At 39.6% G+C, this 19,508-nt stretch overlaps 1 protein-coding gene across 6 annotated transcripts in view; it reads right to left on the bottom strand.

Annotated features, from left to right (window-relative positions):
- The window catches only part of ERG (ETS transcription factor ERG), a 278,178-nt gene that overhangs the window by 95,756 nt on the left and 162,914 nt on the right, over positions 1-19,508 (bottom strand). Inside the window, exon 1 of one of the 6 annotated variants that reach the window (XM_059921557.1) lies at positions 14,863-15,116. The exons of the other annotated variants lie outside the window; for them this stretch is intronic. Coding sequence (XP_059777540.1) covers positions 14,863-14,880 — 18 coding nt within the window. The 5' untranslated portion in view covers positions 14,881-15,116. Of the gene's footprint in view, positions 1-14,862; positions 15,117-19,508 lie in introns of those variants that run through there. 6 annotated transcript variants of the gene reach the window in all.

Consider the following 19,508-nt stretch of genomic DNA (forward strand, 5'->3'; position numbering starts at 1 on the left):
CCATCTCAGGGCATTATATGGCCCACTAATTGCCTTATAGAGTTAGTACAGTTTCCAAAAGTGCTTGAAGGTAACTCCCAGATTACAGCAACCAGAGAGCCTGAATTTTTAAGAACAATACTAACTTTGCAAAGCTTTTCTTGTAAACTCCTTTGTCTGACCATGCCCTGATTTTTCTGCTTAGGAAAATGTGTCTCTTGTACCACTGGGGGAGAAATGTCTGATTCACCTTCTAATGAATGTCATGATCAGGAGGGGAGGTGTTTTAACAAACATCTTTAAATTTCTCAACATTTGTTTGAAAAGACTGTTAGAAGTTAAAATAAACCAAAAAAAACCAGCCAATGGAAATTAAAACCTAATTTTTTAGTATGTTTTTCCAGCTAACATGTGGGCAAATTTTTCAAATTATGATTGCTTCATATATATATATGGAATCCAATTTTATCACCTGACTTAGATAAGTTGGTTGTTAATTGCTATTAAAGTTATTTTTTCTCATAAAGCAGATTATCTTGCAATTGAATATAAAGAACTTAGCTATTTATGAAAATGTTCTCCCATATATATATGTATATATATATATGAAGCAATCATAATTTGAAGTATATGAAGCATAGTGAAGTATATGAAGTATAGTGATTTACAATGTTGTGTTAGTTTCAGGTGTACAGCAAAGTGATTCAGTTATGCATATATACATATATCTATTCTTTTTCAGATTCTTTTCCATTATAGGTTATTACAAGATATTAAATATAGTTCCCTGTGCTATACTGTTAAGTCCTTGCTGTTTATTTTATATACAGTAATGTGTATTTGTTCATCCCAAACTCCCAATTTATCCCTCCCCGCTGCTTCATGTATATTCTTTCCCTACCACAATCCTAGTTCTCTGAGGAGTTCCTTTCAATTATCCTAAAGAAAATTAAGAATTTCCTGACCCAAAGGAAAACTGGGTTGAGAAATACTGGACTCCTCAATGGCCAGTCAAGTTTCTTCCAACACTTTGACTCCCAAATAAAAGTTGTTTCCTTCTCTTCAACTCCTTAAAAACTGGATCATAGTGTTTGTTAGGAGAGGGACAAAGTCAGACCTCTTCTAATGACATATACTGCCAAAGACATGGTTCCCTCAGGGAAAGATTTTGGTACCCATTTATTGTTGTGTTCATTCATTCAGCAAATATTTATGAGTCAGCACTTTATGTGCTAGGCACTGAAGAAACAACAGTGAGCCAAATATTTGAATTATTAGATTGAAAAACTAGTAGATTGGAAGTTCATTTTAGAACTCTTACCAAGATAACCAAATTCTGTAGGTTTTATGAAAGATCACATTTTCCTTGGCTTATATATAATACTTTGACCATAAAGCTCATTAAGTTAATAATATGTTTGCTAAATTTGAACTTCAGTAGGGAATCCAATTTTACTACCTGGCTTAGATAAAAGTTGGTTGTTAATTGTTATTAATCTTTCTCATAAAGCAGATTATCTTGCAATTAAATACAAAAGAACTTAGCTATTCACGACAATGTTGTCCCACATCATATCCACTGCAGATGTTAACTATATAATAATTACAGTACTGGAAGGGCTGCCTGATTCACCAATGAGCACGGAAACCCTCAGTGTGAACCAGTACACTGTATATCAGCACATGTGTTTAAGGGATCAAGTTACAGCTTCACTGAAATTTCTAAGGAGTGACTGCAGTTAACAAAAGAAGAAAATCAAATGGTGCCCATCATAATCCATTAAACACAACTTTTCATGACTTTGTGCCCAGGAGGACTTTTTGCATAGTGGATTGTTAACAGCTGAACATTTAGATAAGCCAATGCAAACCTTGGAGAAACACCGGTAGGTGTTGCCACTCAGTAAAAGCAAAATTGCTGCTTGGTTTTGCCTCATCCAAACAAGTGTCATGTAACAAAATTCAGGCTCTGAGAACTGTGTTTCTGCTTTAAGTTTTCACGTGGAAGCATCTCCAACCACGGGCCGGCACAGACACATGCATTTATCGGGCACGTGCTCATAAATGTTCAAAACCCCATTAGGTTCTGGGAAGCCCCACGATCATCAAACCTTCCCAAGCCCAGGCAGGATCTTTAAGATAACACACACTTATGTCTAACACCTGGCATTCAAACTGGACACAGGGGCACGCAAGACATTGGTCCCAAGACATAGTAATAATTCTGTCTTCTGATCAAGAAGTACAACTTCTCTCCTAACCTCGCGGGGGGCGACTTTACGATGCTTTGCGTATAAGAAATCGGTAATTGCTCATTGAATTAAATGAATTAATTCTCTATGATGTTATCAGCCACTAATTAATGCACTCGTTCATGCATTTATCATCCAGGCAGATATTCATTTACTCATTGAACAGACATCATTAAAGGCCTGCTGCTTACCAGGCACGGTCAGCACAGATAAAAGATTACAAGACCCCAGCCATATAACTTAGGGCATAGAGGGCTGAACTTTAACAAGCAATGTTCTGAGAGTTTCTGTTGTTCAATGAGGTTCCATAGATTCCTAATCATGAACATTCACTGGCAATATGGTAAATCAGTAGACGTCTGCTTGCCTCTAAAGAATGTGTCAGCCAAAGTAGTTGGTTCAAAATAGCACTTGACTCCTTCCATGCTAGGACCACTCCAGAGACCAGCTGTGGCTCCCCACTGCAGAAACACATTCATTCATTCAATCAATCATTCATTCATTCATTGGCAAAGGCCAGAGAAAAGGCAAGGAAAGAGACCGTATCCTGCAGCCCTCCATCTTGGTTTTCTTTTTGGATCCTCAAAACTATTGGATTTCTGGGCTCAAAAAAATGCAGCTGAGTTCAGCTGCTGAAGAGTTTGGTTAATATGTTGCTTGAACTCCTAAATGGACTCACAATGGTAACTCTGTTATATTTATCCTACTATCCTCAAATGAATGGCACGAGAAAGAAACCAATTACATAGAGGGAAACACTTTCATCTCTTTAGAAGAAGTTATAAATATCTAAAGGGTATTGGAGGAATCCATTCAAAAGATGAACAGTAGAAACAAACACAATCAAGAATTGATTACTTCAAACAAAGCAAATAAGATATGACAGTAAATTAAATAATAAGAATGAGACTAGGATTAGTAACCAAAAAGAGCTCATATTAGTGAACATTTTTTGCACACAAGAACACATTACTGTTCAAGCATGGACATGTATTAAGCTGTTGGATCCTTGAACCACCACCAACAAGCAAGTGTTATTATCACTACTGAGTCTATTTTACAGATGAGGAAACTGAGGCACAGAAAAGTGAAGTGCCCTGGCAACACTCGTTGGAACAAGGGTCAGCCCTAGGCAGTCTGGTTGTGCTCCAGAATAAGACACTGGGTCCTCAGGAAGGGATATGGGGCCTTAATCTCTAGACAGGGTCATCAAAGTTCAGCCCTCATTCCTCTTTTCTTCACTATCCTGGAAGAAAAAGGGAATGAAAAAGGACTACTGAAATGAGTTTAATTTCTCCAATTCTATTATGCTTTTTAAAGAATATATCTGTGTGCATGGAAAACAGACAAAACAATTCAAAAAGAATCAAATCTTAGCAGACCCCTGATGGTGTAATATCAATTAATTTAACTTCCTTTTCTAAAATATTTTCTAAGCTCCTACAATAATTGTTTTGGAAATGGGGGAAAAGAACAAAGTTTTTATTATTATTTTGTTGTTTAAAAGATATTTTATCCTGTGGGTTTATTAAACCTGTATTCAGGTTGAAGAAAACAAAACAGACCAAAACCAACCGCCATCCTCAGGGAGGCACCGGTGATTTTCAGAGAGGATGTGTCCAAAATGGGTCTACCAGCTATACGGCCCTGCACCAGCACCAGACGACCGTGATTCCCGTGGCATCGGAACCAATACAGACTCAGGAGACCAGAGAAGGCATTTTGCAAAAAAGCAGAAGTGGCAGGAGGCAGCATCTGGAAGGAAACACGTAGGGAGATGCCTCGTGGAGTTTCACTAAAAGGTAACAAAACTGCACAATGAAGGGGGAGGGGGAGCAAGTACAGAGGAAGAAAGATCTTCATTCAAACAGGAGGCTCCTGAGATGCTACCCGTGTCTTCCAACAAGATGAGCAAAAGCATATAAACAAATGGGTCTCCAAAAGAAAAATATCACTTTGGCAGTTTCATGTCAATTCCACCAAAATACTGTGCCTTGAGTGACTGTGTAAATAAAATCATTGGAGTATGTTCATGTGCCAGCACCTTCATGAGACAGTACTACATCTAACCATGTCTGGCAGCTTCTCAGGGTCAGATATAATCTCTGCCTCTCCCTGGACAGCCACCAACATCTATGGAATACATACTGGACGGAGAATCTCTATTGGACACTGTCCTCTTGTCCATTTCGATGCAAAGCTCATAGGCACTTTCTGATCATCAGAGGAGGCACTTCAGCATGAAGTGACCTGACAATTAACAGCAGCTCAGTCTTCTGATTATTTCAGGGACCCGTAGGAGATCAGGGTGGAGCTGTAGGTTTCCATGCTTAGAGTAAGTAAACATCACTCTCTGGAGTTTTGCCAGTGCTTGAGCTGAGTGGCTTTCAGGTGCTATTTATTTTGTTTAGTTTATTGTTCAGTGTTACTGTTTGTTGACTTGATATATTTTTCCCCCCACAAAGGGGCCATTCGGTAAGGACATATCCTGTAGGTGGAAAATTGATGATTCCCTATTGTTCAGTGTTTGTGTGTGGTGGTTTTATTTGCTTTGGTTCAAAAGACCTAAACAATGCATTCATTGGAATTTAACAACTGGTGTAAAATCAGCACAGAGAACAATCTGTGCGCTGAGATTTCTGTACTCAAATCGGGTGATCTCTGCTTGACTAAAGAAAGCAAAATCTAAAATGACCTTTACATCTAAATAACCACAGAAAAGAAAACCACTGACTGAATCTCAAAGAGGTGTATTTTTCAACAAATACAAAAACAGACTTATGCATCATTCTCTGTGATTCCAAGGAGACTAAAGTGCCCACAGGGCACAAGTCTTACTCATGGACATGTCTAACCTAGTTACCCTCCTCTTTGTAAAATCCAACCAGCAGACAAGACCAAGGATGAGAACAAGGGTCTAAAGCCATTACCTTAGAAACGTCGTATTTTCACCTACTTCAAGACAGTGAATTCTGCCAGAAAATCTGTAGCGATAGGCTCATTCCCCTTGGAGGGCAGCGAACGCGTCACAAACTGTGCATTCGCAAAGGAAGTTTCCATCGGGAGCTCTTCCTGCATTGGTGAGTCTCTGGTGGGGTTGGCTATCTGTGTAGGAAGTGGACGCAGGAAGTATCTGTCTACAAACCCTTTATCCTCAAGGTAATTGCTACAGCAGCATTTTACTGTTTACTAAAGCAGTAAACATGTGATCTAAAAAAAGATGTTTTCCATCTCCAAAGAACAAGGCTTAAAAAAAATGTATGTGCGCTTATTTCATAACCAGCTTCTTATCAAAACCGTCGGCAATATGACTGTGCTTCCAAGAGTGAGTGAGTCAATGGGAACAGCTTTTGGGGTAGAACAGAAGCTTCTCTCTCAGGGATGCCCAAAAAACAAAGCCTGGTTTTCTTTACTGAGATGCTACTCTAGCAAAGTAAATTTTATTTCTCTTCTAAGCTTAACACAGGCTTAACAAGAGTCAGGGTCTTTGGCTGAACAGTTAAAGTCAACAAGACTTTCCATGTTAACTCAAACTGGGAGAATGGATAGCCCATAAAATCACTTGTCTTTGACCTTGGGCAACATTCATCTTTTTTATGTGGGTATAAATATGCTTCTGGTCCTAAGAGTTCACACAAGAAGAAGTTAAAGATAGAAGTCAAACGTGGACGTGTGGCTGCTGCTTTTGATGACTTTTACCCGGGGCAGGCAGAGCCTCCTGCCAACCTTCTCTTTATTTCTTTACTCCAGATGAAAAGCTTGTGAGCCTTCACTGTCCCAGGTTTCCTGGGATGACAGGAGTGACTGGATATCTGTGAGGGGCAGTGCGGGGCGAATGGAAACAGCTCCGAGGAGGACCCTTGAGCACTGGAGATGTTCCAGGGGGTCTCCCCCCATCATTACTGTTGTCCTTTATGTTTTGAAAAGCCCTTGTTGGGTTGTTAACTATTGCAGAGAGGAAGAAAGAGGAGGGAAGGAGCATGGGAGTGAGAAGTACAGAGAGAAGCAGAGCGTAGCAAGGCCCCAGATTTCTTCTCCAGGGCCGGCCATGCAGGGGCTCAGGCACATTCCTCAGCAAGCACCTCTTAGCACTGTCTTAGGTCATCTCCAATACAGATAAAGCACTGTGAATCACTGAGAACTCACTGCTCTGCAAGAGTCTTTATTTCTTAATAAAGAGAAAAGAACATGTTAATCAGAGGAAAATTGGCTACTTGAAAAAAAAAAGAATCAATTCACAACCTGTTGTAGAAATTGGAAAAAAAAAAAAAAAAAAAAAAAAACCCTTCTATGGATTTCCTGATTTTAGTCCTAGAAGGAAAATTGATTTGACTCGAGTGAATAATAAAATTAGCTAACAAGTATTAAGTACCTCTAATGTGCTCCATACAATTCCAACTCGGTTCATCTCCCCCTAGCCCTGTGAAGTAGAAACTGTGGTTACTGCTTTTTACAGATGGAAATACCCAGAGATCGTGAGGTGAGGGACCTGTCCAGGGTGAAATGCCAGGAAGACCATTTCTATTTTCCCGAGAAGGAACTAAGGCCTGGAGAGGTGCCTTCACCTGCCCAGGCCCTACGGCATCAACTGCAGCCTCAGCCAGCCTCTCTCAGGCCAGCCTCTTTCCACTGCCCTTCCCCAGCCTCCACATCTATGCCTCCCTTTCCTCGTGAACCAGATAAGACCAACCCTTTCCCCAAAGAGGCTATTTTAAGGATGCCGTGAAGAAATAGAGTCTTCAGGGCCTCCCTGGGCATAAGATAAACATGGCTGGGCTAGCTCTCTTTCACCTTCATGCTTCTGACGCTCTTGGGAACATCAGGTAACATCCACGTACAGCACAGATCCAAAGGGGACTTCGCAATATAAAACCACACACACTTTTTTTTTTTTTTTTTTAAACTCGGAGCAACATCTTAGGAAATCTACCTCAAATTGAGACACAAACTAATCGTGTTGACAAATTCTCAAGTGTTGTTTCAACAGTTTCCTCTTCCTCAAAGGTGAGCATCACATGCCTACAGCTAACTTTAAAAAATGAAAGTCAACAAGACCCAATGGGATCCAAAGGGAACGAGATGGTAAAGTCCCTATTGGCTGATGATTTGAATTAATGGACTTGGGGACATGTGGATGGGGGCGACGGTGGGGGGGGAGATTTTCTCTTCAGTGGTGACTCTGTTTCAGTACTTGCTAAATTAAAAAACCCCATCAGTTTGCTATACTATAATTTTATAATGGAAAGACAGAAGTGAAATCATCAAGGTAGAGTGATTTAAAGGTCACTGTGTTAGATTCAGGAGTGCGAGTTCTTTGCATATGTTAGAAATGTTCTTTATTTTATGCTCCAGAAATTGACGTGCATTGTCTTGAACAAAATCATTTGAAGTAACAGCCCTGATGTTAATGTTATGATTGGATTATGATGTGGCTTTAAAAATAAATAATTTTGCTTGGCCTTGGCATTTCTTTTCTAAATGTCTCGGCACTTATCTGTGCCTAACAGCAGATTACCGTTCCTCCCAGAGTCTAATTCCATGAACACCCCTGCGGAAAGACTTGGTAAGGCCTGATGGAAAACTCAGAGACGTGGGCAAGGAAGTTGATACTTGGGGTGAGGAAACTGAAATCAGCAGCTGATCTGGGATCTGCAAGCATGGGCCCCTTGGATATTGCCAAATATGGAAAGAATTCTTGGCACCAAGCAAATGGAGAATGGGGTGCTAGAGTTTTAGCTGTTCAGTTTTCTAGCGCTTTATCTTAATTAGCCAGTGAGAGCATAATAATTGTTGGCTGTGGGGTGTTTCACACAAGAGTGGTAACGTAAGTTAGCCAATTATAATAATTTTCATTATTGAATGTATCACTATGTCATTTAATAAACCGTTTTTTCTCCTGCACAGTAATTTATTATTTGGAGCTAAGGCAAATCGCAGGGAAAAAAGATCAGATGATGATAAATTGAGGGGAAACAGATTTGTGTGCCTTGAGCAAGTTTCCTAGCCTCTCTAATCCTCTATCCTTATCTGGACAAAAAAGCACCAGGATGCAGGCTGTGGTGAACACCTCAGGAGATAACGTGAGCATCCAGCACAGAGTCTGGCCTGGAATAAGCCGTTACAGGGATGATATTAATTTGGATTATGAATTCAAGCTACAGGATCTACCTTTGAAAAACGTTTTTCTCTATGATCTTTTCAACACAGCAATTTAATTCTATGTAGGTTAATTTGTATTTAAACTAGGAGAAATGTCTCTAAAGAAATACATCTATTTAAAATCTGCAATAATGATTATCTTACTAATATCTTAACTTTCTCTTGATGACCTTAAAGGATTTTAATCAAAATTTATTTTTCAACAACTATTTATTGAACCCCTATGCTTTGCCAGGCTCTGTCAAGGACACAAAAGAGATGGACAGACTATCACAAAAAAACAGGTTCTATTGTTTACACAGGTAGACAAAAAGTAGAGTCACACAAACACAAGCAAAGCTGGGAGCATGTGTCGCCAAGAGAGAAAACAAAGCAGGAGAGAGTGGACAGAATGAGGAATGTTCTTAAACTTCATAAAACATGCCTCAGCCAAGTTCAATAGGGGAAATATGTGCGAAATAAGTTTGCTCAAACAGGGAATGAAAGTGTGAATAAGAAAAAGATCCAGAGGTCACAGTGGTCACTAGTTGAAATAGGTTCACAGCAAAAAAAAAAAAAAAAGGTAATGAAATGCTGTAATTACGGAAATACAAATAAAAATGAGATTCCATTTTTGCCTGTCACAATGGCAAAGATTCAAAGAGTGAAATATTCAGAGTTGTTATGAGTGCAGTGGAACTGGCCTTATCTATGGCTACAAGTGGGAACTGGTACAACCCTTCTAGAGAGTAAAGTGGTCATTTTTTTTTTTAACTGGCAAATATTTAAATTTGGCAGAGACTTTAAAAATATGTACACCCATTGGTCCAAGGATTCCTCTTCTAAGCACTAACACTAATAAAATAAATTTTTAAAAAATTACATAAAGGGTACATTGCAATGTAATTGGTGAAAAATTGAAAGCAATATTATTTCCTACAATAGGATATTGGGTATATAAATCATAATACTTATTTTAAGTGGAATATAATTAAGCATAAAAATTCTGCTTATTAAAAAATTGTAGTGACATGGGGAAATGTTTGTAAAACAATGTTAACTGAGATAAGCAGGACAGTCAGGGAGACAGAAGGACAGACAGAAACACACAGTAGGAAGACACACACCAAATGCTGGTAATTTTCTCTGACTGGTTGGGACTAGGAACAATTTATATTGACTTTGTAATGATTTCTTTTTTCATTTTCTCTACAGTGAGAATGTTTTATTACTGTAATTTGTACAAAATAACAAGATGCATTTTTCAAAATTAATGAGAATACAGGACAGTGGAGGATTCCAGCAAGCCTGTTCCTGCCCTAATCAGGAGCAAGAGGCATTGCAGGCCCCCGCCCTCCTTCAGCAACGAAGCAAACAGCCTCCATCCTCAGAACAGGACTAAACCAACCCTCTGATCACCCATGCCTTGAGGGACCCCTGGACACTCCGCCTGCCCAGGTGTTTGGTACCTGCCCTGCTACACCCTTATCCAGGGACCCCTGCGAGCTCCTTGCTCCTCACCTCTCCAGGCTCCCGTGTGCCCTGCCCTGGCTGGGAGGCCGCAGTAGTGACCTGTGGAAGTGACCTGTTATTCTCCCTGTCTCTTCAAAAGCGTTAGCACAGAGTCTGTGTGCCTCTGGGCTTCACGACTGAAGCCGGGTAATGGAACACACAGAGAGAATTCAGAGCAGGGCCAGAAAGACAGTGCAATTTATTAGCGAAGGTCAGATGGACTTGGATTGTCTGATGGCATCTGCCATTTACTGAGCGCTTACTAAAGGCTCTCCCACCCTGGACTCCCATCAGGACGGTCATTATAATCCCACCTTATAGGTGAGGAAACGGAGCTCAGACAGGTTAGGGCCCTTGCCCAGGGTCACGTGACTAGGAAGGGTTCAAATGCAGGTGTGTCCGTGGCCACATAAGTAAAGAAATCTCAGAGGTGATGGGGGGACAAAGTCCCCCGAGAAGAGAAGAGCCGTCCTCCATCCTGTGGGGACAAAAGGAGGGGGTGGGTCCCCTGCTGCATTTGAGGCGTTCCCTAAGCCCCAGGGAAAAATCCTGCTGGAGCAGATGTGCCACCACCACTGGAAAGGCCTGGAGACGGTCTCTGTCAAAACCCCTTCTCGGAAGATTTTACACTGCAGAGAAACTCTCTGGTCCTGGCTTTCCAACGGCCTCCTGTATTGTGATTCTCTTCTGTGTCAGCTGTTAAATCTGCCAGGGTATTGGGATGCCAAAGCAGAATGCTCTGCTTTGGGTCTCCCCTCCCACAGAGGGAACCTTATTCTGAAATTCTAAACGCAGAAGTAATATTTTCCTGAAAGCATCAGGAATGATTGTTTCATTTATTTATTTTATTTCTACGTATGGTTTTTCAAGAGACATCGACAAGCATATGTATGTGTCGGGGTAGAGGAGAGATTTAAGCAAAGATCTGTTTTGCAAAAAAAAAAAAAAAAAAAATTTAATGAAATAATCACTTTAAAGAAAATATAGATAATTAAAAAACAGTTCAGACTTCCAGAACATTCTCTGAGAGTACTGCAGTCCTCCATAAGTATATTTCATGGGAAGAATGATCCACGAATTCTATCCTTTCCAAGGCCACTGAGGCAGCGTGCCCAGCCTCAGAGAGAGCTGTAGGGGTAAGGGTGCTGTGTCCCCTCCAGAGGGGGCAAACTGTGTCCAGAGCCACCCACGGACGCAAGCAGCAAGTCATTTTAAGATAATGGCCCACAATTCCACCTTTAGGCCAGTGCTCTAGAAACATGACATTCACATAGTCGTGCAACAGTATTTTCCGTTTTCTACTCCTTCCACTGTCACAGAGTCCTCTAAAGTAACAAGGGATGAAACAACTCAAATTCCACCTGAGCCAATGAGTTGTTGAACATTCATATGCCCTAGAGCTATTAAACTCATTCACCACATCCCTTAAAATCCTATATATGAAGGAGATGAACTTCCTTCATATAACCCTGAGCTTTTAATTTTAAACAAGTTTGCTTCACACATGATAGCAAATATTCAGCAAGAGCCTGCTATGTGCAAGGCATGAAATACGTAAAAGAAGCTTCATGTTTTTAAGTTAACTTTTTTTTTTTTACTGAAGTATAGTTGATGTACAATATTATATAAGTTACAGGTGTACAATATAGCGATTCCCAATTTTTAAAGGCTCTACGCCATTTCTAGTTATTATAAAATATTGGCTATAATTCCTGTGTTGCACAATATATCCTTGCAGCTTATTTTATATATAATGGTTTGTCCTCTTCATCCCCCACCCCTACGTTACCCCTCCTCCCTTCCCCCTCCCCACTTGTAACCACAAGTTTGTTCTCCACGTCTGTGAGTCTGCTTCTTTTTTTTTATTTGTTGTATTTTTTAGATTCCACCTATAAGTTATATCATGGTGATCATCAAAACCCTCCAAACTCTGTCAAATCAAAGAAAGGAACTTCTTTAAACAGCTCACTGAAACCGTCATCATGTTCTCCCTCAGCAAGCCTTGTTAGTAACTTTCCATCCCCTGTCTGATTCTAAGATGCTCTCCACTCAAGCTGTTTGCAGCTTGCTCTCTCCTGGTCTTCCAGTGCCAGATCTGTGATAAAGGAAAATGTCCACAATCCCATCTTAAAGACTAAGGACCTTTAAACTCTAGGATCAGGGGCTGTAACCTGGGGTTCACGGACCACCCAAGGAGTCCAAGGACAGAACTGGATTTCAACAGTATTAGCTTCCGTCGTCACTCTATGTATTGCCTTTCCTGCGTTTTCAAAGCATTAATCTGAGAAGGGATTGCAGGCTTCATTAGACTTCCCGAGTGGCCCAAGGCATAACAAAGGATCAGGGAAGTAAGTCTTTGGGAGATTGGATTAAAAATCCTAACCGAAGCAAAATCAAGTTCCAAGGCTAACAACTGGCTCCTTGGAGTCTGTAAGCAAAGGCAGCACTGTTTTGTGGAGAAGGAAGGGAGGGGGTGTAAAGCACCCCCCCAGTATCGTCAGGTGGCCCCAGAAGCAGTGGAAGCACCAAAACTGATTCGTGAATTACATATGGGAACATCACTCTTGATGCTTACGTTTTTATTAGAACTCTTAATCTGATCTTAAAATCCACGGCCCTTTAAGGATAAACCAACTGACACACTCACATAAACTCATAAAATTCCTTTACTTCTTCCCATGGAAACACTTTGTTACCATTTCCAAAATACCAAGGGAGAATGATGGTGAGAATCATAAAGACGGGATAAAAACATTGAGCTTTTTCATAGTGCCTCATAGGGTCTTATAGATATTCACGCCAAAAAAAAAAAAAAAATCCACTGAGATGCGGAGACCAACTTAACAGATTCTGTGCATCTGATGCTTGATGGCCTAATTGATTTATTTACTGAAACAACAAAAAACAGAGTGCGTTTGAGACTGGAAATTGCCCGTATGACAGACTGTTTCCTAATTCCAACGGACAGCCGTAATTTTCCCTATGCTAATTTGAGCTTTGCACTAACATAATTAAAACTGCAGTCAACAGACTCAGGCCTCCTTTTTTCCACTCTATAAACAAGTCTGTAAAATCATCTCATTACTTTACCCAGGAAGCCTAGCAGAACATTTCTTAAAGGAAGTTACCTATAAAGAGGGGTTATTTTATTTTAACAGAGGATTAAAAAGAGTCCACTTGAAGTCATTTTGAAAGTTCACTTAAGCTATATATGATATACAGATAATGCAGTGTAATCAAATGTTAAAGTAAGCATAGTATTCTGGGTAAGTGGAAACTGTTTCCCAAGATTCATCCTGAAAAACACAAAACGTTCAAGCTCCAAAAATATCTTCATCTTTTCAGAAACGTATACTTTAAATTAAACAGTATGACACATTTGTATTCTATGCAAAACATACCCCACACCCTAAAGGATTGTCTGTTATTTCAATGTCCTTTAACACACTGATTTTTTTTAAACACACACACACACACACACACAAATTGTACCCAAGCTATTCAAAATTTACAAAGAACATTAGATTCAACTGCTATGAAATATGGACACAAATAAGGGTAAAAATAAGAATTAAGAGGGCAGCATTTGGGGTTATAAAATCAAATAATTTCTACTCATATAGCTCAAAGCAGAGTACATCAAACCTTCAATTTTAAAATTCCTTTCTATACAGTTATACCTCAGCAGACTTCAATCCTTGAAGCCAAAGAAAGAAAAATCTCTGTAAGATTAAAATCTTTGATACATGATTTTTTATATGTATTATTGAACATACCTTGAAAAGCAAAACCTATCTTGAGAAATAGAAACTGAACAGAACTTATGAAACATAGTTTATGCAACGGGTATTAATTAAATCCTCTCGCACAAACATTTCAAATTCCAAATCAAAGAGGCTTTTAAAAATTGTCCTGGCCCAATTCTGGGCAAACTTCCATATTCATGAGCTTTCAGATCAACTAAAAACCCTTGATGAAAACACAACCAAATGCTTCTCACCTACATGCAGCAAAACTGAAGACATGCAACCAATAAAACTTGCTTTTTCCTCCTTTCAGTATCTGTTTTTGCTCCTGCCTTTTTCTCATTTCTAGAAATGTCACCAAGGCGTGTTGGCCTTGAAAATATTGTAACAGACCACTTCATGGGCTCTATGCCGCCAACTTGCACTAACCATCAAACTGGCTTCAGTTCCAGGAATCAGGCTACGTTCACGTTTCTACCTCTGTGCGTTCACCTCCACCTTAATCTCTATTTGCAAGAAAAACAAAACTTCAGACCACACACCCCAGAGCACAGAGAACCAACCGGCAATTCCCTCAAAGCAACCATCATGGAGAAGAAAGTCTACTCTTAGTGCACCGAGGAGTAGGTACTTTATTAAAGATAAATACATAACCGAACAAACAAATTACCACCATTTGAATTATGAGAACGCTCTGTTCTCAGCCTGAAGGTTCCAAAAATCAAGTCAACATTGGCATGTCCCATGACCGACAGCCACTTGCCAGGCATCTCTTCATTTCCACAGGGACCGGCTGGCATCCCTGATGGTAAGGAGGCCTTCAAGAACATCCAAAAGTTCAACATTTCCAAGCCCATCTCCTTCTCCGACCCTGCCCTCCAAACTCTCCAAGTCCATTGCCTTCCAGCGGATACACATCCAGGCACCGCTAGAGATAGTTAAAGAATATGAAAATTCGGACGCGCTCTGAAAAGCTTTTGCAAAAAGTCATCCACAGCCCTCAACCGTGAATTTAGAAACCCCAATTTTTTTCTGAGTTTGAAGTTTTTAAGCCTTGCGGATGGTTGGAGTAGGAAAAAGGAAATTTACTAGGCAGTGCAAAGGAAATCTTGTTGTCCTCTATTGTGGCAGCGGGGGTGTTGCCCAATGCTAACTTATCTGCGTTGATAAAGGAAACCAAAGAAAAGAGTAACAAGCACAAGATTTGGTCAAATGAAAAGGAACCCTCTCCTTACCTTAATAGTGCTGGCCATAATGCAATCAAGTTTATTGATCGTTAATAAATGTTAATAATAATTATTGCTTCTCTCTGACCAGAAAGTAGTTTTGATCAGGTTGTTTAGAGCGGATGAGATTGTGCTAAGTCTGGGAAATGAAGTCAGTCAATGGCAGGAAGAGGTTTCTATTGGTCCTGGCCGCCCAGCCCGAAGAAACAGGATATTTGGGAGTGGAGAGATAAGAGACCCTGAAAACAATGTTGTTTTTCTTGATGATATGCAGCCAGGAGATTTTTTTTTTTTCAATTAAAAAAAAAAGACATCCATTGCCTGGGCCTGGGATGACCACAGCAGGTGTGACCCAGTATGCCGCCGTGTGACACACCGCCCCGGGCAGGATGCAGATGTGGCGGGACTCCGAGTGGCTTCACGTGGGCGGCGAGCTCCTCAGGGTCCCTGGGTGTGGATAGGACTTCTGGGCCTCCGTCTCCCCGGATCTGCCACACGCCTGGGTCACGGGGCCTAAGGCCCCTACCCACTCCCTGCTCCATTCTCTTCAAAGGAAACTTTGCAGGTAGCACTTATTTTATGTTAATAGGTGACGATGTTTAATAATAGCCATTCACCTGATGATTTTTAACAACCTCCACTGGTTCAGCATCTCAAGTGAATGTTCCAGAACAGTTTCATTTTCTCCTTCCAAACATAAGTAATTGCTATCGGCTCCACGATAAAGTAGTTGAAAATGCAGACTCTAGAATGAAAGTAGCTAAGAGAAATAAAGAGGAAAATAAACCCGTCAAATCCTCATTTTCAAATATTTATTTAAAATCCAAAGCACTTAAATGACTACGAATGCTTTATAATGGCAGCAAGCTGGCCCCCCCTCTGACAAACGTCCAGGTTGCAGACAACAGACCCCAATAGAACTCTTGGCTACACAGAGATGCCACATCCTCATTAAGTGTTTTAAAATCTGAGCTGTAAGTTCAGGGCCACACGTCTGTTTTCCACTCAGAGGAAATACAGCTAATGTAGGCCTGAACATTCCTTAGAGGATTTCAGGCCTTTTAATTACTCATTTTCAGGAAATTACTTGTTCTCTGGAAGAAACAACATTTTGCTTTGAATCTAGCTACACGAAAGTTGGGCCAGTAAAGAGGCGTGGTCTCCACAGCGGACCCACAGAACACAATAGACCGAACCCTGAGTCATCCAGCAGCTCTTGGTTTCAGAGGCAGACAGTCAGTGAAGTGATTTCACTCAGACTTAGGCCTGTCTACATCAGAGCTCTAGAAATGAGCCCAAGTTTCTATATCTTTCACTGATCCCAAGATTTCCCCTTGTGATGAGGAGAAGGAAGGGGAGGAAGGAGAGGAGGAGAAAAGAAAGAGAGAGAGAGGTGGGGGGAGAGAGGAAAGAAAGAGAGAAAGAAAGAAAAGAGGAAAGGAAATGAAGAAAGAGAAAGAAACAAACAGAGGGGGGAAAAGGGAAAACGAAAGAAAGAGAAACTATAAGAAATCTCATGTAAAAATCAGAACCTGACAAATTCTCAGCATCTACATTTTGAGGGGATGTTGATTTCCGCTCTTTTCATCTCCAAACAATAAATGAGATGGCAGGCTGATTCAAATTGTGTTTCCCCTAAAATTTCAAAGTACTGAGTTGTTTTATCTGGGCAGCTTCCACTAGGATTCAGGAGTGCTGGGAAAAACGCTCTTTCAGCTCCACTGAGATTCCTTGTTTTTTACTCTCCTAAGAAGCATCAATGTCAAATGTGAACTGTAGTACCCTAATAAGCAGTGTTCTATTATGAATTTCCCAAAGAACAGCCTTAAGTAGGGTGCCCCCTTGCTAAAAAAAATAGTCATGGAAGAAAGTTCTGTGCGGTCCCATCTCACCACTGCCTCCTGGTTTCTGACACAGCCCTTGTCCTCTACAGCAGGAAAGCATCAATAATTTTATGGAGATCTAATTCTTCGTTGAGGGTCTGCCCTGAACTCCTTGGTTCTTGTTTAATTCAAATCAGTGAACAGTAACATTTTTTTAACTCTTTATTTAGAAATAACATCAAACTTCAAATACCATATGATATCACTTATATGTGGAATATAAAATGACACACCAATAAAAACTTTTTTTAAAAGCTCATTTTAATTAAAAAAAAAGAAAGCAATAAAACAAAATAAAATACGATACAAATGAACATATCTACGAAACAGAAACAGACTCACAGACATAGAGAACAGACTTGTGGTTGCCAAGGGGGAGGGGTGTGGGAGAGGGAAGGATTGGGAGTTTGGGATTAGCAGACGCAAACTATTATATATAGGACTGATAAACAACAAAGTCCTACTGTATAGCACAGGGAACTATATTCAATGTCCTGTGATAAACCATAATGGAAAAAAATATGAAAAATAATATATATATATCTATAACTGAGTCACTTTGCTATACAGCAGAAATTAACACAACATTGTAAATCAACTATACTTCAATAAAATAAAAAAGAAAACAGAAAGAATGAAACTTATAGAAAAGTTACAAGATAATACAAAGAACTCCTAATATCCTTCACCAGTTCCTCCAACTTTGGTAATTTACATCATTTGCTTTGCTATCTCTCTCTCTCTCTCTCCCTCTCTCTCTGTCTCTCTCTCTCTGTCTCTCTTACTTATGTCTAACGCATATATATGTATATACACACATATTTTATTCTTTAATAAAATTTTGTTAGACTAATGTACTTGCTTGGAACTTACAAACAGAAAACTCTATGCTACTCTTTGACTTATTCCCTGAAGATTCTATCCATAAGTTTCATTGTGTCTAATTCTGAAAATGCATATAACACAAAGTGATGTAATAAAAATCCAGTTTTGAGATAATGAGTTGTAAACCCAGTTACAAAATTAAAAAGGCAAATCGTCCTCATTTGTAATGACAAATGCTGACTGATGTCTATCATCTTCCAAGAGAATTATTCCTGATGCCTAGGATGGCATAATAGCATCCCACTTCAGCATTCTCTGACTATTTAATGCAAAGTTCTAAAAAAAAACAAACGAACTTCAATTGGCTATTGACAGCATAAGGCATATCTATTAATTAGAATATATTTAGTAATGCAGAAATCATTTCCCAAACCTCATTCTGGGGGAAATCATCTGAAGATATAGGCATCACTCTATGCTCCTGTCACCCACAACCAAGCCTCTACCATTAAACGGCCTCAGCACCAGATCACTCAGCGGCCTAAGGACCGGACTGCCCTTCCAACGAGACACCACCGCTCCTTGGGGGAAACCACCCTCAGGTCACTATACAGACCCATTTTGGGGCAACTGCAGGTAACCTCCACCTGGGTCACCCTGCCATGAATGTGTCAAGACAGGGTCCTTTTCCACCCTCCTTGGGACTCAGTAAACACCATGCTGGAACAGTGTGGCACCCCCAGCATATGTGTGAATAAACTGCACATTTCCATTCTGTACTTATCCATCATGGACCCATTACCCATGAATTTACCATAGCCCTTCAAAAGCCTGTTCATATCTTACTCCAAATGAAAAAGGAAAGAGTGTAACATAGACTCTACCATTACGGTAACTATAAAAGGAGCACTGCCATTTATTTATCCTAAAACCACAACTTCCCATTTTCTGAAGTCAACAAATTCTCATCCTTCTTCTCCTACTAACTTCTCTGCGTGGGATCTACAGAGGAAGGTCAAGGGCTGAGAACACTTTTGGGTGAAGGCAACATAGTTCTAAAAATCATGTATGAGCGTAGCAAAGAGATAATGAGCCAGAATCTTAATTGGAGACACAACAGAAGATTCACTCATGATTGACTGATTGATCCCTGTATTCAACATCCATACAACGACATACTTATCATCATTGAAAATACTACAGGAAAATGATGTAGTAGATGAATACTTAGTGATATGGAAAATTATGGTACGATGTCTGTTAAGTTAAAAATGAGGTTATAAAGGAGAATTATATCACAGACTCATTTTGTTAAAAATAAAAAGGCAAAGTAGAAATATTAGTCAGCTACATACTACAATACTAATAGTAGAGAATCTTTTCTTTTTTGTTTTTCCCCCTTTCCCCCTTGGTTCATCTATATTTTCAAAACAGTTATAATAACTTCAATAAAAATAAAGAAATAGTAAAATAGAATAAAATTTACTCACCTATTCTACAAAATATGTAGAACATATTGCTTCATATGTTCAGTAAGCCAATATTATAAAAAAAAAAGTGGGGAAGAGGGGAGGAGAGTTCTAGATTCAATGGAACTTAAGAAACCCAAAGCCCAAATGCAAATGATGGTCTACAATTAGATACTGATATGAACAAATTAGAAGTCAAAGGCTTTTCCAGGGGTGCTAGAGAAATCTGAATATATAATGATTGTTACATCATATTATAGATTTATTGTTAACTACTTATAGCTTTAAGAATACTTTGTAGGAAAACGTCCTTACTAAGAGCTGTGTTCCAAAGTATTGAAGATGAATAGGTAATAATTTGTGTAATTTATTTGAAAGAATTCATGAAAAATGACATAATGAAAATATGACAAAATTGTACAATTGTCAAATCTCAATCATAACTTACATGAGTGTTCATTGTATTATCTGCACTCCT

Source organism: Balaenoptera ricei, chromosome 4, assembly GCF_028023285.1.
Source record: "Balaenoptera ricei isolate mBalRic1 chromosome 4, mBalRic1.hap2, whole genome shotgun sequence".
Classification (NCBI taxonomy): domain Eukaryota; kingdom Metazoa; phylum Chordata; class Mammalia; order Artiodactyla; family Balaenopteridae; genus Balaenoptera; species Balaenoptera ricei.